This window comes from Amyelois transitella, chromosome 3, assembly GCF_032362555.1.
Source record: "Amyelois transitella isolate CPQ chromosome 3, ilAmyTran1.1, whole genome shotgun sequence".
NCBI lineage: Eukaryota > Metazoa > Arthropoda > Insecta > Lepidoptera > Pyralidae > Amyelois > Amyelois transitella.
The window spans coordinates 7,954,364-7,974,220 of NC_083506.1; the positions used below are offsets into that span (position 1 = coordinate 7,954,364).

A 19,857-nucleotide genomic window follows, 5' to 3' on the forward strand; every position below is an offset into this window, starting at 1 on the left:
CTTCTACCTATGACAAAATATACTTCCGACTGTTTTTTTACCTGTTTATTATTAATACAAGGGCATGTCATAGACAGTAAATGTGACTGATACCTCCGAAAATTTTTTTTCGTCATTTTGGCGACAAAATACTGAAAAAATTGTTATTTTTTGGAGTGGTAAGCAGAAAGTTTAATTTTAATTTTATTTTAATTTCGGAGCAGTAAGCCAATGCCACTAACAGTAAAACAGTAGGCCTTATTGATGAAATGTATGGTTCTAAGATCTGAACAGGCCACGATAATTTGATAGACGTAAAATTAAGTTGAAAATTTGTAATACAAAGTGAATGCAACTATTTTACAAATGGACATAAATTATTAAATCGAATTTAGTATTTAGTAAGGTTGGTTAGTGTTCTAGTCCTTATTCATGAACACTAGCTAAAAGCTGGACTGAATGGAAAGGCTATTGTTGCACAGACGGAAGCAACGGAGCAATTTGCCACTTAATTGGAAGCTAAATAAATTATGCTCCCAGATCCTACCCGGTGACAGCCTACAACAAGTTAAGGAACCCTTATCATGGATTCATAGATGAAGTGGATTAAGGGTTATTGTTTATTAATGTTAGCATATATTGGCATTCTGTCCTTAACCAAAGCCGCGCCATTAATTGTACATAAGAAGTTATTAATGACATTTATCTATTTCCGAAGTGAATTACTCATCATCTTCACCAAATGTAGTAAATGTATGCTTAAAAAAACTATATATACCTAGCTATTTCTCTTTAACATAATAATATGCCGTAGTTAACCATAAGCCTAAAATGAAAATTATTCAAACTTTTTCTCTCTTGCACTTTTGAATTCTATTCGCGAGTACGTATATTAGCAACGAACCGCTACTGTAGATTTTCGGATGCACTACGCTCTCTACGCAAATTTTCATAGTCTATCCGGTCTAAAAACTATCTACCAGGAGACAAAAAGAGACGACTGCAACTGAACTGAAAATTGTGATTTTGCGCTAGAAATGTGGTAACGAAATGACACCTGGCGACGGAATATGCAAACAACTTTGACATATATCAAAAAACTTTATACGTCGGTTTGTTACACCTGAATACACATAATTCATATTTCATTATTAAAATCATTCATAAGAAATACCTTTGTAGTTATAATAAGCGCAACGTCTCCATAAATTTAATCAAATCGTGAATCTTGGAATAAGTATAATTCAACTGCAATGACAACCACAACTGTAATATTTTTATCTTGCTAACACTGATAAGATTCAATTTTCAATTCACTTCGCTGAACACTTAAATATAGTAAAAAGTTTTTAAATAAAACTAATACCGTAGTCTGCTTTCATGGCAACGAAACAATAAGCAAAGCAATATTCGAAACTGTATTGACTCTGTTAACAAACTACGAGCCGTGTAGAACAGTGGAAAGGTTACTCGAAACTCCGCGCAATGGATTGTCGAAAAGTCGAAACGATTCATCCGTTTTTTTTTTTCACCGGCAGAATTAATTTCCACCGATGGCTGGGGACCATTCCACCAGTCACGTTTAACTTTAGCTTTTGAAGCGGAGCGCGAATGGCTAATCGATCGATTAATTTTCACGCCGTTTGAACACAGAATTCTTGTCGAATGCAAGGATTCGAATTTGTAATACGTCGCACATGAATATGTACTCTAACTCGGTCGTACTTCACGGTTTATGTTGTGTAACAAATTATACGATCAAGTGAGTCCCGTTGATTTACTGCTTCTCGGTCCTTGATTTATTTGAGAACAATTTGGTTACTTTAGGTTAATTAAAGGGTGAACTTACATAATGTCTCGTTATAGCGGGAGGGTGCTTTTCCTATTTAAATTAATCAAATTTTTGCCAGAGATCTTGTTATTGTTTAGTTTACTAACAGTGTTTTACTTTGAAGCATTTTATTATATACTGGGAACCACAGGGAACATTTTATTGTTTAACCAATTTAGTGATTTCTATCGAGTTACCGTTATGAATTCGTTTGTGTTACAGAAGGTAGTACCAATTAATATTTATCTTTGATATAGTTTAAAGCCACACTTACTTGGCAATCGATAATATGAGCTAGCTTCATTTTTATATCGAACGAAATATGAAACTTGTGTTTCCATCGCCGGAATACAGATTTATTTCAAGCGAGCGATGTGATTATTGGATTTCGCTGAACACGAAATTAAATAGATATCGGTGCCATAAACACCAATGATTCCGAGCGAGCATTTCAATCGTCCGATCCGAGATTAAGTCCGGTGTGAGCGCAACAGGAAACTAGAGTGAGATCGATTCATACGAATCGAGCAGAGGCGGCAGTTATAGCACCGCAACAAATTGAAATTGATACCATCGGTGGGCAGCGGCCGGATATTACGGGTGTCAAGCGCAATCACGCACTCGCTACCAGTGGTTAGACCGAAGCCGTGTCTAACACACAACCAGATCTGCAGATCTTTATCATGCTTGATTGTTATCATCGTCCACGTTAAACTGTTTCGCTGCTGGAGTTTTGTCGATGTGATTGATTGTAGTACTGTAAAACATGTATTTAAGCGATGTTAATTGCATAAATACGTGCCTATTATAATATCTTTTTGCGTGACCTACTAATTTTGTCTCTACATACATAAAATCAAGTTTACATCCCTTGCAAAGCGGACAAAGTCAACAGTCGTGAAAGGCTACATTCAGCTGAATGGCTAGTGATAGTGATAGAATTTAAAAAGTGAAAGGTTGTTATATCACCTACAAGAAGAATCCTAATTTAATTAGCCTTTCGCTATTTAATTTTGTCAACAAAATTGTATTTGTAATTCTTGTTGATAATAGTAAGCAAAAAAAAATGTACTTATATCCATTTATATTATTTATATATTTGCGCTTTATTGTAGGTTCTTATTATCAAGTCGAATTCCTTCTAACGAGAGTATTATTCCGTCTGAACAATCGCTGTCTACGTCGGTTCTTTACAGATGATTGGTATTGTTAATTAGTAATTATTATTGGATTACCCAGTATTTGGCTTCTCATCTCATATCACGACTATCATGGAATAGTTACTCACATAATTATATCAAAGTCAAAATTTTTGGCATGTACGTCATTGTAACTACGTTCCTTGGGTAGTGCATGACCTTCTAAGAGAAGGTTTCATTACAAAGATTGATTTAAAGACAATATTGCTATAACCTGATGAAAATATTCTATCATTCAATTTCAAACTCCAAATTGTATGTCATTGCCGAAACCATGCTTGGTATAATTTGACAACTATAACTATCAGTTATAAGCCGAGTTAAATGAATAGCAGCTGAAAACTTAATGGGCTCAGGCGTCGCCTCATGAAAGGTTTCCCCTGGAGACATAATTCAATACCCTTTGTGCACATTTTTTGTGACTTGGTGCCACTTATTAAGGTAAAAACCTTCGTGCTACAGCACCGTTAGTCATATTCATTATCGTTGTATAAATTATAGCTTCATACACAATTATCGTATGGTTTAGGAACACGGGCCGAGGCGGTGCGTGATTCATAAAATTTAATGTAAACCCAACGCTGACATCTGATAACCCGGTAATGATATTGCATTGATTCTATCTAGCTCATTTACATTCCGCCGAATAAACGGTATTTCGTTATGAATCGGGGATTGTTTTCGCTTACGCTCCGATATAAATAATGTCATTTTCATTTCCATATTCGGTTTGGCAGCTTTGATTTGGTAACGTTGAGCGTTCTTCGTTTGTTTACATTCAGTTAGTTTTCGCTTGCAACTTCATTTATTATTGTGAACTTTCTTCAGAAACGTAAAAAAGATTTTCAATATTTATAGAACTATAAGAGGGTTCGAAAATTGATATCTTGGTTTTTAAACCGGTGGTATGACTTCAAGATAGATCAATTATCCTTCAGCGCATACCAGAATCTGATATTATCTAATACGTTGGTATTCGTATCGGAATAATGGAACAAACCAATACCAGACACATAGTACTATCAAGTAAGTCTGCCTCCCTATTAGATTCGCAAGTTACTTAAATTCATGTTTTGTTGTTTCCAGTTTCGTTGAACATGTAGGTTTATAAGACGTATGTACGTATCTAGAATAATTTGAGCTAGAATAAGGAAAAAAAATAAAATTGATATATTTTTTTGTGAATGTCTTAAATAATTCTTTACCATACCAGCTAAAAGTTTGACACATATGTTTATTTACGTAATGACGTTCTCATCACGTATCAATAAACTAATACAAAACAGCTAGAGTTAAGCACGTGCTTGATTAAAGACAGCATGTATTTATGTTTTGCTGTGATCCTAAACTAAACCTTAAAAGGTTTAGGTATGTCTAAAGCTTAAAGTCTTCTTTTGTATTGTCCTCTAGGACATTCCGTTCAGGTATTCTATATTATAGTCAGCAATTCTTCGAAATTAGTCTTTGCAAGACTGTTGGCTCTGTCTACGCCTTAAGGGATAAAGACGTGATCGTATATACATATGTAGGTTATGTAATACATAATTACAAGATATATATTCTGTTTGTACAATACAATTATGTTTAAACATTAATTTATATTACTCTGTGCCAATGTAATGTTTGGTTTTCTTTCACCAAAATGTAAAGTTAAGTTCGCCTTTGTACACACTTATGATGCAATAATATTTTTTTTTATTTTTTTATAATGACTTTATCTATCTACGTATGTTTAAAATTAAAGTCTCAGAAAATGATTAGAAAAACAATATACAAAACACAAAAAAGAAATACTGAAAAGGTATGTATCGTGAACTGAAAATAAAATCTAGCTGAATAAAAAGCAGAAATTTTACAGCGGCATCCAGTCGAACGGCATCGGCTGCCATTCGCATGCCGTCTGTATCTCTAAGCCTTAGTTACGTGTCAGTAGAGTCGCTGCTCCGTCTAACATTGTATGCAGCTATCGGATTCGTTTAACACGTGACTGGACACTGGCCGTAGTTTAATAGCCTCGTATATGTAAAGGACAGCGCGGTCTACGTCCAACCAATTTGCAATAAAACAATATGGCGCGCCGCCCAGAACACCCGGCTTGCGGCTCGTGCCAACCTCTTGTTGTATTTTATATTTATCCCGACTCCCAACCCATTAGCCGCGACCTCTTTGTGTCACATTCCCAAATGTTATGTCCCGACCTAAGATGAAATTAATCTCTGCAAAATGAAAAACCCTTCGTAAATCCTGTCCTTTTACCTTTTAAATGATGATTTTTTCACATTTAATCCGAGAGCTGACACAAGAATGCAAGGTAAACTAATTATCATGCACCAAGGGAAGATCGGATTAAAATAACTTTTAATGAACCCTTCCGTTTAATATTCATGAAATGGTACCAACCTAAATTTATAAAGACGTCGCAGTATGATTTTCTCTCTTCAAAAGCATTTAAATAATCTCCAAGCTGATGAATACGGCATCAAAGGGGATAGTAGGAACTCGGAAAAAGTTTCAAATTCAGATTTCACTGGCTTACCTGTTATTTTAGAATATGAAATTCAATGAGGTAGAGTTATTTAGATTTTTATTTTTTATATGTCATTTTTAAAACATTTTCACCCAACTATTGTTTGACTGAATTATCTAATGAATGAAATATACAAAAGAATTTATGTTTATAATTCTGACAAAATTGGCGTTTGGAGCAATTACTTAAAGTCTATATAATATTAGAAATAAGGAACACGAGAACGAATAAAATGATGCGATATTCAATTCGTGACTTGTACATTTATTTTAAGTTCTTCAGATACCCTGATCATATACAGTTAAGTGCTCAATGTGTTTCATATAAGGAAAATAATAAAATGAACTTGGAGAATTCGTGTTTCTATATAGGATTTCGAGTAATCTCACTGAAAGCTTGTACGTGTCGTAATAATATTACGTGATATCCTTTTTCTATGTTTCGTATTTTCATAGAAGACAATTTCGAGAAGGTGTAGAGTTGTTCAGACTGAATGTTTGGAGGTATTATGATGTTAGTATAATATATGTTTGTCATGCGTGCCTGCATGCATTAGAGATGGTTTTTGTGTAGGCAAAGACTGAGTAAAATTATGATGAACTGATCTCCAAGAGCCCAAGAAACTGCTTTCGGATGTTGTCTTCTGTACTACTAGGAGCACTTAGCCTATGAAAGAGCATTAAAAAAATATGAGATACTATAATATAAAATAAGTATTTCATAAACATTACCTTACTCCCGCACTGGTCTACCAATATTGTTCAACATACTTCAGGCTAACTTCATACTTATTTTTTATTCTGACTGTTCAATGAGGAATGATTTAAAATTAAAAGTATTGTGTTGAAAAAAAAATACATTTATCTGTACTGTCTAACAACAAAATGCGCATTGAATGTCCAATCTCAGTGGAAAATTGTATTCGGCTTACAATGCAGGCTCTACGTCGAGCTTAAACGTGTTTTGTATAAAAATGCAGCCCAAGTCGCCCGCTTCTTTACTTGAACACAAAATATTTTCGTAGTGAAATAAATATTTGCTCTGTTTGCTTTCCGACAGATAACTACAAGCGACACGTCAAAATAAAAAAATAAATTGAAAATATAATGGGATAAAAAAATTAAAGGATTATTTAAGTGTTGCCAAGCCACCGCAAGGTTTTATTTGGCAGTATGGTCATAACAAACATTACAGTACACTAGAATACGCGCTTGTCCCCAATTTTTAAACTTAAGAAATCTTAAGAATGTTTAGAGTATGTTGTATAAACTACCTTAAAATACAAGATATTCTAGATATTACTGGAAAACATTTAAAGCAAAGTTGACCCACATCAGATTTTACCCATTGTTTTTAAAGTGATTAAATATTTTCAATTACGACATAAATCTGAATGACGAAATGCAGTGGTCGATGGGTAGTCACTGTTGCGGGCAATGCAGTTGCACAATTACATTATTGTGGTTTGCAATACAAATTGGAAAATAGAGAGTAGCTATAAAATATTACGAGTATAGCAATAAACCTTCGAATAAATTTTTGAATATGTGTCACTGTATGGTTATTAAATATAGGGATTTAAATAGATTGTGTATGGAAATTGCTATATGTTTGTATTATAGCCATTTTAAATATGCCAGACAAATTAAGGACTTCCATCTGGATGATGATTAAAATTTGATCAAATTATTCTCGCCTTCTACTTAAGTACATAATCCATCTCCAATTTATTAGTATTCACAATATTATCGTAATTTTCTCATAACAGTATTATTAACGGGATAATATGTTAGTTTCTCCGTCTTTCACGTGGAAACCACTGAACCAATCTCCATGGAATTTTGTATACATATAGTTTAGAATACAGAACAAGACATAGGATTTTCACGTAAAGGGAGGCATGGGCGAAAGATAGTATTATTATGAAATTAAAGGATCTTAAACAACTTTATAGTAAACACCTTTTAATGGGATAAATAAGATATCATGCTATTCTTACATTTATTCGTGTTAAAAACCAAATAAATTGCGAACAGCTAGCCTATTAGTAGAATCTCGTTTCGACTATCGGTATCATTTGTTTTATTAGGTATTTCATGATCGTTGAAATGGCATATTGCCGTAGTGGCAACATTATTATATACAGTGCACATACTACTATAAACGCTAAATCCAATTGACGTGTGTGGTTTGATGGTTAGATAATTGTAATTTACATTATTGCGCATACAATAAACTGCAAAATTAAAGCAATCGTTGATATTTTCTTCTTCTTCATTCTGGCATTAATCTAGGTTACTTCCTCACTAATAAAATAAAATTTTTAACCAAAATTGTAACGGCAACGAGACAAGCAAAATTAAAGGTTACACTCGGGTGGAATAACGTGCAAAAGCCACGAATGACCATATACTTGATAACAATATTCTATTTATTTATTTAAAGCTTTATGGAGCCTCACTTAATGCTAGTAGCATTCTTTTCCAGTCAATTTTTAGAACTTTTTGAACAGATAAATAATCCTAATAGGTGATGCTAATTTAACTTTTTTTATTGTTTCAGATTTACATTATCAACCCAGGCCACCTGTCCCTGAAGGTAAGTCTTTTTATTTTATTAATTGAAAATAGTTTTAAGATATTTTGATTCTGTTAGCGTAGCGCTACCTATTGCAAAATGCCCAATTTATGCCATGTGTAATAATTTTTTTTTACGAAAGATATTGTATGTATTTACAGGGATTTATTCTAAATCTATAGCTTATATTCTAAAGTTCGCCTTCACCAGGAATCTTTCATACGATCGTCAATCAATACGTACATGTATTACAAAATGTATTTTTAATACATACATACATACATATGTTCACGTCTATATCCCTTGCGAGGTAGACAGAGCTAACAGTCTTGAAAGGACTGAATGGCCACGTTCAGCTATTTGGCTTAATGATAGAATTGAGATTCAAATAGTGACAGGTTGCTAGCCCATCGCCTAAAAAAGAATCCCAAGTTAGTTGCCTTTTACGACATCCATGGGTAGAGATGGAGTGGTCCTATTCTTTTTTGTATTCGTGCCGGGAACCACACGGCACGGTATTTTTAATACTCGTACAAAGGTCTACCAAGACACTATATATGTTAACGATTTTCCCCTCCACTGCTTGTCGACCTTATTTCAGTATTTTTACTAACGTTCTTTAGTCCTTAGCCACACTGAAGTTAATAAGGTTCGTAGCTTCCTCATATGCTTTGATACGCGTAAAAGTGCTTATGTAATATGTTACATAATTTAAACAGCCTTCGGCATAAAAAGCGTTGCGGTGAATTTCCTAATTTTCTTCCATTCACGAAGCATCCGCCATCATTTTTATCTCCCCTCCTGCGTTCATTTATCTCGGGCTTCTCTTACAGGGATTCTAACATTTTGTTTGTTTCTTACGAAATTGTTATTTCCGGTTGCTTTCTTTTCTTTAAGCGGATTCGTCTCAGCTGTTATATAAAAGTCAAGGAAATGAGTTCGCGGTTGAATTCTGATGCTCGATTTCCACAAGAGACAAACGTTACCAAATGGGATATAAATAAGGTTTGGTGTGAATGAAATAAATGTGAATAGGTATTTTTTTCTTCTCAAATATCTCGTCGTTTATGGTTGATACATTTTATTACTTTTAATAAGGTTGTTTACATCTATTCTATCGAGGTACAAACCTTTTGCATATTATTGGAATAATGTCTGCGATCTTACAAACTTATGAAAAAGTTAAGCATATATTTTAAATCAAATCAAATGTACATTCTCATATAATAATGGACAATCAATGTTTTCAAAAGATCACAAAAACTTTTAAGCTTACAATCGAAAGCGCTTTGAAATGGAGACGAAAATTGTAAATTAACTTTTGCCAAGCCGCTGTGTGACTTTGCGGCCGACAATAGCTGCTCAGAATTTTAACTAGACGATAGAAATCAGTAATCCCTGGAGTCAACGCTAACACAATCCAGCGGCAAAGCGGATGTTCGCATCTTATTTCAGTCTCTTCAATAATTTAGTCACGGCTCCGTTTCCCCAGGTGGAAAATTGGAAATTGTGTCATTCTTTGCGAAGTTAGCTGAAGAATTACGGCTTCTTCAAAGAGTTCACCTTGCTAAGCCCGCATCGCAGAATCCTGATTTTATTAGCGCTCTCGACGTTACAACAATGCCATTGATTAGGGTATTCGTAGCCACTCGGCAAAGTCCTTTGAGTTTTATCTGCTACTATAACGTTACGTAAGATTAAAGATCATTTTGAGTCTTTTACTTATTCTATAATTTTGTTGATCCGATTTATATAATATTGAATACCGTGTTATACCAGTTCAAGTGTAGTATATCCTTTTTAGAAACTAGTAAGAGTTGCGTTTTGGGGCCCTTTGCTTTAAATTAACTTGTCCATATTTCAATACAAAAGTTAAGCTTAGATGACAGAAAGGTTCAGTTATTCTCTTCGAGTAATTGTGTGTTCAAATCGCACTGTGGCGATATCTTATATATAAATTCTCGTGTGACAATTTTCGTTACCGTACTCCTCCGAAATGGCTCGACCGATTCTCATAAAATTTTGTAAGCATATTGAGTAGGTCTGAGAATCGGCCAACATCTATTTTTCATACCCCTTAGTAAAAAGGGTTATCCAACCTTAAAATTTTTTTTTAACTAGAAATTACTTAAAAATTACTTATATGGCAAAAAACGTTTGCCGGGGCAGCTAGTATAATATTAATTATTTAGACAGATTAATATATATCAAAATTTCAGAAGCGTGCGAGAAGACATTCTGTCGGTGGGGCGCCGAATGCGTGTCCCTCGGCGACGGGCGAGCGCACTGCGCGTGTCCGACCAGCTGCCCGGCGTCGCCCGCCGCCGTGTGCTCCACCGCCGGCCGCACCTACCGCAACCACTGCTACTTGAGGAAAGAAGCCTGTGAGAGGCGGCTGAACCTCCGCGTCAAACATGAGGGCGAATGCGGTACGTATGAAGCCCTTTAAAGAGTCAATCGACTGGTTGAATCGCCTTTACGCTTGAAATTATAAATTTACTTTCGAGATAAGCCTTGAATAAACAGAAGGGAAATACAAAAATAAAATTTCAATCGCACATTCTTGAGAGTACACATTTCCGCAGCGTTTCGCTCCTTTATGGAAAAGTTCAAGTTAAAATCATAAGTATGATGCGACGTCGTAAAATGTTTGTAGTATAAGATATTACCATTCTACTTTCTACACAAATACAGTACAAGACTTAACCAAATTTTATTCAGCGAGGGAAAGGAGAACAAAGGAAGCATTCTAAATTTCTAAACAATACAAATGCGAAGTTAATCCATTATCTCGAGCTACACATCATAAAAATATGCTTTCGCATGGCGTCCGTAGTTCTTCCATGACATTTTAGCTAGACAGAAAACTTTTCTTTGTCTTGAAGAAAATATTACTGTTCCGAAGAGCTTGTTTCAACAATTTTCCAGTACAATATATGTACAATGTTTGATTTTTGCGTATAAAGCGCAATAGAAGTTAACTCCAGAAGCTCTTCCAGTTTATGTTTTAAAGTTTTATTTGTGACGTACAGCGTGTACGTGTATATAGGTAAACGAAGGTGTGTTTAATCAAGAAATGGAATAGAAAGATATAAGTTAAACTCTCATCAAAAGGAATGAAAACTTTTCTATGTCTACTCATATTAGCCGCTCTTCTGTTGATTAGATTAAATATTTATTCACATTTCATAAATATTTATATATATTATTAATTTATTAAAATTATATATATATATATATACATATATATGTATAAGATATATATAATTTTACAAAAGCCTTTACCTTCGTCTTCGTCATTGTTGTTCCTTTGTATTATACTGGTCCAATTGTTTAATCGTTAAACCTTAGCAGACATACGTAGTGCTTAATTGAAACGCATATGACACAAATTAATTTCGTCATCTACTCAACAGCGGGTGATCCCTGCACCAGCGTCACGTGTCCTACTGGAGCTAAATGTGTGGTCACGAATGGCCAACCCGAGTGCCGATGCGCCAGGAGTTGTCAGCGAAGGAAACCAGTTTGCGGCACCGATGGCAAGGAATACCCATCAGTATGTCATCTCGACAAGCATGCGTGTGAAAATCAACTTAACATAACTGTGAAATACCACGGGAAATGCGGTAAGTATTCAGACGTTGGTGACGTGTAAAATCCTCAATTACCGTATCCACGATAATAGTCAAAATGTACATCCTGGGGTTCTCTTCAGAGAGCTAAGGATGTAACAGAGATTCACATCAGAAGGGAGAAGAAAGAGTAGGTTACGATTAAGTTTAATATTGGTATTTTGGACACAATCAGGCAAAAAAATTCGCATCTAGTTGCTAAATTTTTAAACAGTTGGTACTTTCATTAATTTTATTTTAATTTGAAGGCTTGCTTATCATTCATTAAATTTCTATCCAGATTTTTCTCCTTCAATATGTATATATATTTATTTAAGACGCAAATTATTTTACAGCCTGCATATTGTATAATAACGATTACGCAATAAAACATTTTTCGAGAGTCTCGGCCACAACCCTCGACGGGCTTTAATGAGGAAAATTAATTAAAACAAATGACCTCGTATTGTTGGCGCCGATGTTTGAGAGTATAAAAGGATCTCGTTAAGAATAGGTCATTCCTTCATAATAGACGTGAAGTATACAAAAAGGGTCAACATTTCATTTTGTTTGCGTTAAGATGACAGTTAAAATCTAGTGAAAGGAGAACTGCGGAGCAATGCGTTACGATTACTTTATATAAAAAGCCTGGCTTTAAAATGTCAATTAAATGATTACAAGATTGAAGAAATAAAATTAATGATACCCAATTCTGAAATAAACTTCTCATAAAAAATCACTAGTTTCTAGTTTTTGAAGTATATTAAAAGTTTTGTTCTCCTAATATTGTTTGCCTCAAATGTACCGCAAATAACAGATATTTTATTCGCAATTTCTCAAGTTACTTACAAACTTTTGTTCAATATTTGTTAGATGCCAAGCAAAAAAATTGGGTCCCGTTACTTTCATAAAGTAATTTAATCTCTTTTACTTTATCTACTGCGTACCTATTTTCAGTTAACCCTTTTCACGAAAGTTGTACCGGAACATTCGATTGAACTTCGTTTGTACGAAAGCCCACAAATATCGCAGTCATTTGTAAAGTTGTTTACTTTGCTAGTTCCCTATAAACTATTACACTTTATCTTTTTTTAATTATCTATTTAAATAAATGATGAAAAGGTTATATTAAGCAATCAGATAACTAATATTACTGTTTATTCAGCATGTTTTAGTATTGTTTACTAAAATATTAACAACTTGGTTTGATGTAACTTAATCAATGAAGTTTTGGTTTGTTAATTTGTTACAAATTGGAGCAACACATTTTTTAATTTCCAAACCTTATGGATTTTTTCGAAATGCCTAAGAATTTTCACGACCGTTGAACGACTTTACCGACGTCTTTAAGAAACATTTTTCTCCAGATCCATGTTCTGAACACGAATGCGCCGATGGCGGCGTATGTCAATTAAACGAGCTTCGTCAACCGGCGTGCCGCTGCGGTCCGCCGTGTGACCTCGTCGTCCGGCCCGGATCCGCCGTATGCGGCTCCGACTATCGGGACTATCCGAGCGAGTGCGCACTGCGACGGGAATCGTGTCGGACACGGCAGCAACTCACTATAGCTTATAGAGGAGAATGTGCTTCAGGTTAGTGTAAATAATACAGTCAAAATAAAAAAAAAGTTTGTTGTTGTTTTCTCTGTCTACCCCACAAGGGATATAGACGAGACTATATGTATGTATGTTAAGACAATTATTCATTATTATGGGTAATTCGTGCAGAAGAAGTGGTAACAAACTGCACTGCAGCATTTACTTTAACAATATCAACTTTAGGTACTATCAATCCAAACTTATAATCAGAAATGTGGACAAAGGAATATGATGAATTGATTTAATTGAAATCAAATTATTTCAGGATTCGAAATATAACCTTTTAATCGAACAGTTTTTGGGATTTTTCGACTAGACAGCAACTTTAATTTTTTACTTGCTAAAAAAATGTGAGTCCTGCAGTTGTACACTGATCACGTTTGTGTAGACAGAGCCAATAATCACAAAACTTGACTTAATATTTGAATGGAGACTCAAAGATATTTACAGATCATGAACATCCTAAGATAATAAGCCACGCAAGAAAATTTAATTCAAAATTAATGAGCAAGACTAGACCAATCAATGTCCCTGAATATTGAAAACGAAATTAATTTGAGAGACTTAAAGGGAAAAATGTAGTTACCTATTCTTTGCCTTGTCTTCTAATCTTAAATTAAATCTTTATTTGAAAATACTAAGCGTCAGCTTTTGTCGTCGCCCATGTTAAAAGGGACATTTTGTTCTAAAGAAAGTAATTGGACACGAGCTTTGAAACCGACGGCCCAAAAGATATTGAGACAAGGATGAAATAATTTGATTAAATTTAATACCTAAAGGGTTTGAGCTCTGCCACTGTTCTTGCTTTTTTCTATTCTATGTATATATATATCTGTAATATGATCTTTCAGAGAGAGATGTAAATTGGGAAATTTAATAGTTAATCTCGACCGTTTAGATTTTGTGGATGAAAATGACATAATATAAAAACTGACTGGTGGTTGGTTTGTTTTTTGAGTTATTTGTTTTGCTTCCAAATATTCTTCGTTTTTCCTGTATTTAAACAGTTTAAATTATTGGCAGCCCAACATCCCTGCGACTCTGTGAAATGTGGTCTACGCGAACACTGCTCTCTGGATGCGCGCGGTGTTGCCGTATGTGGCTGCGGGCCGGACTGCGAAGCTGTGGTTCGTCCCGTATGTGGGTCGGATGGCCGGACGTACGAAAGTCCTTGTTTGTTAGAAAGAGCATCTTGTTTGGAAAATCGAGATATACGGATGGCATACATGGGAACTTGTGGTGAGCATCAAATAATAATAAATCGTAGTTATACATACTTTATTTTATACAATACATACTGTTGATAATAGTACTGATGATCTTAATTTTTATTTTTAGTTTGCCTAATGATTTTCTTGGAGAGTTCAGACATTGGGCTGTATAATTAAAACGAAATATGGGAATAATTATTGTTATTTTCTTACACCTCAAACTACCAAAGTATTGCGGCTTTTGTTATTCTAGCGTTTTGTTTATGTTATTTATACAGGCGTCGAAAATCCATGCGCACGCGCTACATGTCCGTGGGGCGGAGCTTGCGTATCACGCATCGGAACGGCGCAATGCGCCTGTCCGGTGTGTGCCCCCGCGCTGGCTCCCGTATGCGCGTCCGACCAAAACACGTACGGCAGCGAGTGCAAGATGAGGATGCACGCTTGCCAAGAAGGAATCAAGGAGGGAGAACTGAGGGTCCTTTATAATGGAACTTGCCGTAAGATATTTTTGTGTTCTTAAATTAAAAACAAGTCTTTTTAGGATAAGAATCTTTTTATTCCTCCTGGCGTTAATCCTTTTTATAGTTAGAAGAATAATTTGCAACTTTATAATAATATATTCTGTGTTTCCATACCAATTTTTCATTATTTGTATTTAAAGAAAAAGAAGTGTGACCTTTACATTTTTTACATTGTTACATACCGATTACGTTAGTTAGGTCTTTATGAAAAATAATTTTATCAAGTTAAAATCGTTTGCAATTGCAGTAGTCATTCATAGAAAAGAATTTCTTTATAAGTTCTAAGTAAAAGAATATATTTTATTTGCCTTTTTAATAGCTTTCACCCTCGACAAAAAGTGTAGCGGCAGAAGAAATACATTAAAAATTCCTATTCAACATAAAAATCGTTATCAATTCTCTTGATGGAAATATTTTTCTTTTATGAAATTTCAAGTGGCGCGCGCCGCATTCTTTGATATTAAAACATTTTCATAACAATATGCATTTTACGATCGTTTTCTCGTTATCATTTGTTGAATTGATTTAGAGATTGTAAATCTATCTTGAAAGTGAATATTGCGGTGTTTTAAATAGGGTTCTTTTTTATTTCATTATATCATTTACATCAAATATAAAAACGTGATCGATATAACAGAAATGTTTTGTGTAAATATTATGGGGTAAAGACCGTTTCATCAATTTCGCTTTCCGAATGCAGCAGTCATTTGTTTTGCTTACCGGATTGAGACGTGCCAATTAATTGTATAAAATCTGTCACTTACAACACGCTGAAATGTCAATTAGCGATTAAAATGGGTCCTATGGAGGTCCTAATTGAAACTGACACGGATTGGTGATCGAAGACTATACAATTATTCAATGTTCGGCACTATTGATTTCATAGAAACAATATTTAATACCTTAATTTTCAGTTTATTTTACAATAAGTTTTCATCATACCTCGCAAATTTTCAAAACGCCGCTTCCTCCGTGTTTTATTATTAATCAATCATCTATAAAGCTTCCTGACAAAGCTTTTCGCCTAAAGCCAATTTGGGGTCAGTATGCTAGCTTATTGGTTTAATTTCCCTCTCGTTATAACTTTGTTCGCTGGCTACTGTTTTTTAAAGCCAGAAAGCATTTTTATCAAAATCTTTTTAAAAATTATAACAATACGAAACTTTTATTTATTTAGCAATACAAAATGAATTGTATGTTAATTGTGTGCTACTGTTTGTTGACTTTACTGAAATGTTTTCAGAAATAAAGAATTTCATTTATCTTTAATAGCGACCTTCTGAATAATAATAACTACGTTTCGTAACAAATTTAGTAGGAGCTTAAAAGGAAACACTCTGTTCATACTGTTTATGTTGTCAAATAGTTTATGTTTAACTCTAAAAGACTTGATTTCAACTTGCTGCCCATCCAAACGGATTTCTTGTTTTCTTTCTTCTACACGTATCACTCTTTTCTTACATTATTTACGGGTATGCTTGACATTTCCTTTATTAGGGCATCCACAATCTAGTTCTTAAAAAAATGATGAGTCATCATATTATTATCTACGTTATAAATACCTGTCGTTAATCTGTCTTCATTAATTCAGTCATCATGGCCAAACCATCATCCTCACAGTTAGCTATTTTATGATATTGACTTAGAGAACAGAAAAAAGACTTTATACTTCTAGGCTTGAAACTACTTATCTCAATTTGAATTTGAACAATTTGTATTTACCTACTTGTATGGACCGTCGAAGAAACTTCCTTACTTATAAAAATACTTATTTTTGTCCGAAGCTCCCCTGAGAATTCCTAAAACAAAGTAGCCTATATTGAACCTTAGTGGTCCATGAGAAATAGAGATACAGACTTTCACATTGATATTATTAGTTTCGATACTTAATGTGTAGTGAATTTTGTTGCCACCTAAAATTCTTTCATGGTATTAGTATAGCCAATATATTGTCAGCTTGTTAAGCTACTGATTGTGTTTGTTAATCAGAGTCGTGTGCCGACATCGTTTGTCAAGGCGGGGGTGACTGCGCCATGGATGACGTCACCGGCCGGCCAGTTTGTAGGTGCAACCACAACTGCACTGAAGCGCAGGTGAGGTCACTAATTACGAACTAAAGGGATGCCCTTGTGTACGTTGATTAAAATGTTACTGGTTACGGTGTCTTTTGAAGTTTGGGCAAAGATCATGTTGTATGAGGTATTTCTAGCTAATATATACATATTTTGCAGGTGAATATGTAACTATTATTACTATTAGAGATTGTTATATAAATTTATGGAAATCTAAAGTAAAGTTCAGTTTGTAGGTGTTACTACAGTGAAATGCAGGTGAGGTTACGAATAACCAACCATAGGGATGACCTTGTGTGCGTTGCGTTTAGTTCATTCATCGTATTGTTAGGGTAACTTCCAGCAAAACTATATCCTAAAGGTCATAGTGGTCATGATTGTATGAAAGTTTAAAAGAACATCTTTCTTAGTACTAATTAGCCTTTTTGAAATAATTCAAAAAAGATCGCGAATAAGGGCTATTAGGAACGCAGTTAAAACTGAAGAAAATAAGTATTGATATTAAAATATGACAAACCCTAAACCTGCTAAGGCTTACAATTTTTTTTGGTGTCCTATTTACAACTTAAGATTTAGTAATCAATAAAAAAAATATAATAAGTACGTATTTGAAAAAACTGATAAGTTAATGGAAACCTAAAGTAAAAGGGTGTAAGCGAAGCCACAATTGCACTGAAGCGCAGGTGATGCCACTTATTACGAACTATTCGGATGCTCTTGTATGCGTTGATTAAAATGTTACTGGTTACAATTTGACTACTGGTTTAAATCTAAGTAATAGTTTTCAAAGATTGTTTGGCTATCCAAACAATACTATCTTTATCTCAGCGAACCTTGTTTTTCTTATAAAAAGGCATAAAAATAATACTGAAGAGGCCGCAAGCATGAGACCATTAGAAATTAAATGCGGAACGGGCCTTGAAGCTTAACGGTCTAAAGTTGTAACTCATGAGGACAAAAAAGAAAGAAAGACAAATCAATTATAACAAAAAAATGATAAAAAGATGTAAATTTAAAGTAAGGCTTGATTGGTCGGTGCAACCACAATTGCACTGAAGCATAGGTGAGGTCACTAATGATGTTAGGACGTGTTTATGTTACGTTGATTGAAATGTTTAACATTAGGTTTGTGCTTTGAAGTTGATTAAAACATTTTGCAAATGCCATTTTACGTGTTTAATGACACCGTTGATACCAAAATAATCAATGTCATAATACAATATGGATAATATATCCAAAAAAAAATATTATTTTTAAAATTTGATCATTTACATCTGGACCTCAGAGAAAGTAAATTTTCATTTCAATCAAGTTAAGCCGATTTAAAACAATCATACCATAATATGGCCAAATGAATAAATCGACGATAGTAAAGCGATTAGAGATTACTCAAAATCGTAAAGATATTACGACCGTCTGAAATCGCTATCGAGTTTTTGGCTTCGTGGATTCAATGCTTTAATTTTATTGTTTTGTGTTATTTCTCTTAATTTATAATTTCAAGCGCTTTTATGTAATTTTTATTAAAGGTGATAAGCATAGAATTAGAACAACACTCAATTTAACAATTTATCTTAAATTTCTACAAAACAAAAAAAACATCAGTTTTACATCATTAATATTGCTCTACTAACTACAACTATAGGAAAATTAGCTAGTTTACCCAATAAAATTCTCCGCGCGCGACGTTCAATTATTTTATCTATGGCGGGTTCGGGGACTTCCGACATTCTTAGCTAAATTATCCATAAGTTAACCCTTTCTATTATCTGGCAGGAATCGGACGTGGTATGCGGGACGGACGGACAGACGTACCCGTCGCAATGTGAACTGGATTCGATGGCGTGTCGGGAACAAAGTGACCTCAGGATTGCCTACAGGGGTGACTGCGGTGAGTTAAATAGCTTGAAGGGTTGAGAGATGGTTTGGAAGAGGCTCTTACAAGTCTTATTTGATTATAATATTTATTTCGATTATATGATTTTTCACATTGCAATGGCTGTTATTTGGATCTATGTATATAGAGAATTATTTTACTTTTTGAGTAATAGGTATACTTTTAATAAGGTATCAGAAAATACGGAAATTATTAGATGATATAATACATGTGATGACAATTTTCCAAGTAAAGAAACTCTTATACGAGAACACTGAATGTTACAACTCAATTTGTGTATTTGTAAAAACAAAACCGTAATAACTTGATCCTAAAACTTAAATCCGATGAAGCTGAAAAACCACGCATGGTCACTCTCTGAGGTTTTTAATCATTGCGTGTACGTACAGAAGTTCTTTATTTTTGGTTGAAATTGTATTGAGATTGAGAGAGTTGAGATTTTCGCATTAGGACCCAGATTTTAAAGATTGCAACGGAATATTTCGTATGAAAGGCCGACTTATTTTTGACCTGTTTTTATTATTTATTTTCATAAAAGTATAAAAAATATTGACAATCAACCACCAAAATAAGATAGGATTTTTTTTTTTAATTAAACCACTCATATCTTTGCAATAAAACCATAATAATGAGTTATACTATGTAATACCTAGCAATAAAATCTTTTGACACAAACCACCTAATTACACAGGTCGACCGCATGAGATGGTTCCGAAACCACAACATTTATGCACCGATTAATTACAATTAGGTGCTGAGAAACATAACGATATTACTACCTGTAGACATGTAGCTAACGTATTAGTATGCAAGAGCCATTGTGGAAATGAA

At 34.2% G+C, this 19,857-nt stretch overlaps 1 protein-coding gene across 1 annotated transcript in view; it reads left to right on the forward strand.

Annotated features, from left to right (window-relative positions):
• LOC106137807 (agrin-like) overlaps nucleotides 1-19,857 on the forward strand; it is a 45,545-nt gene that overhangs the window by 4,301 nt on the left and 21,387 nt on the right. Inside the window, exons 2-9 of the mRNA XM_060950552.1 lie at nucleotides 8,099-8,134; nucleotides 10,333-10,542; nucleotides 11,530-11,739; nucleotides 13,092-13,316; nucleotides 14,346-14,561; nucleotides 14,812-15,033; nucleotides 17,047-17,150; nucleotides 18,906-19,020. Of these exons, the coding sequence (XP_060806535.1) occupies nucleotides 8,099-8,134; nucleotides 10,333-10,542; nucleotides 11,530-11,739; nucleotides 13,092-13,316; nucleotides 14,346-14,561; nucleotides 14,812-15,033; nucleotides 17,047-17,150; nucleotides 18,906-19,020 (1,338 nt within the window). The remainder of the gene's footprint in view (nucleotides 1-8,098; nucleotides 8,135-10,332; nucleotides 10,543-11,529; nucleotides 11,740-13,091; nucleotides 13,317-14,345; nucleotides 14,562-14,811; nucleotides 15,034-17,046; nucleotides 17,151-18,905; nucleotides 19,021-19,857) is intronic.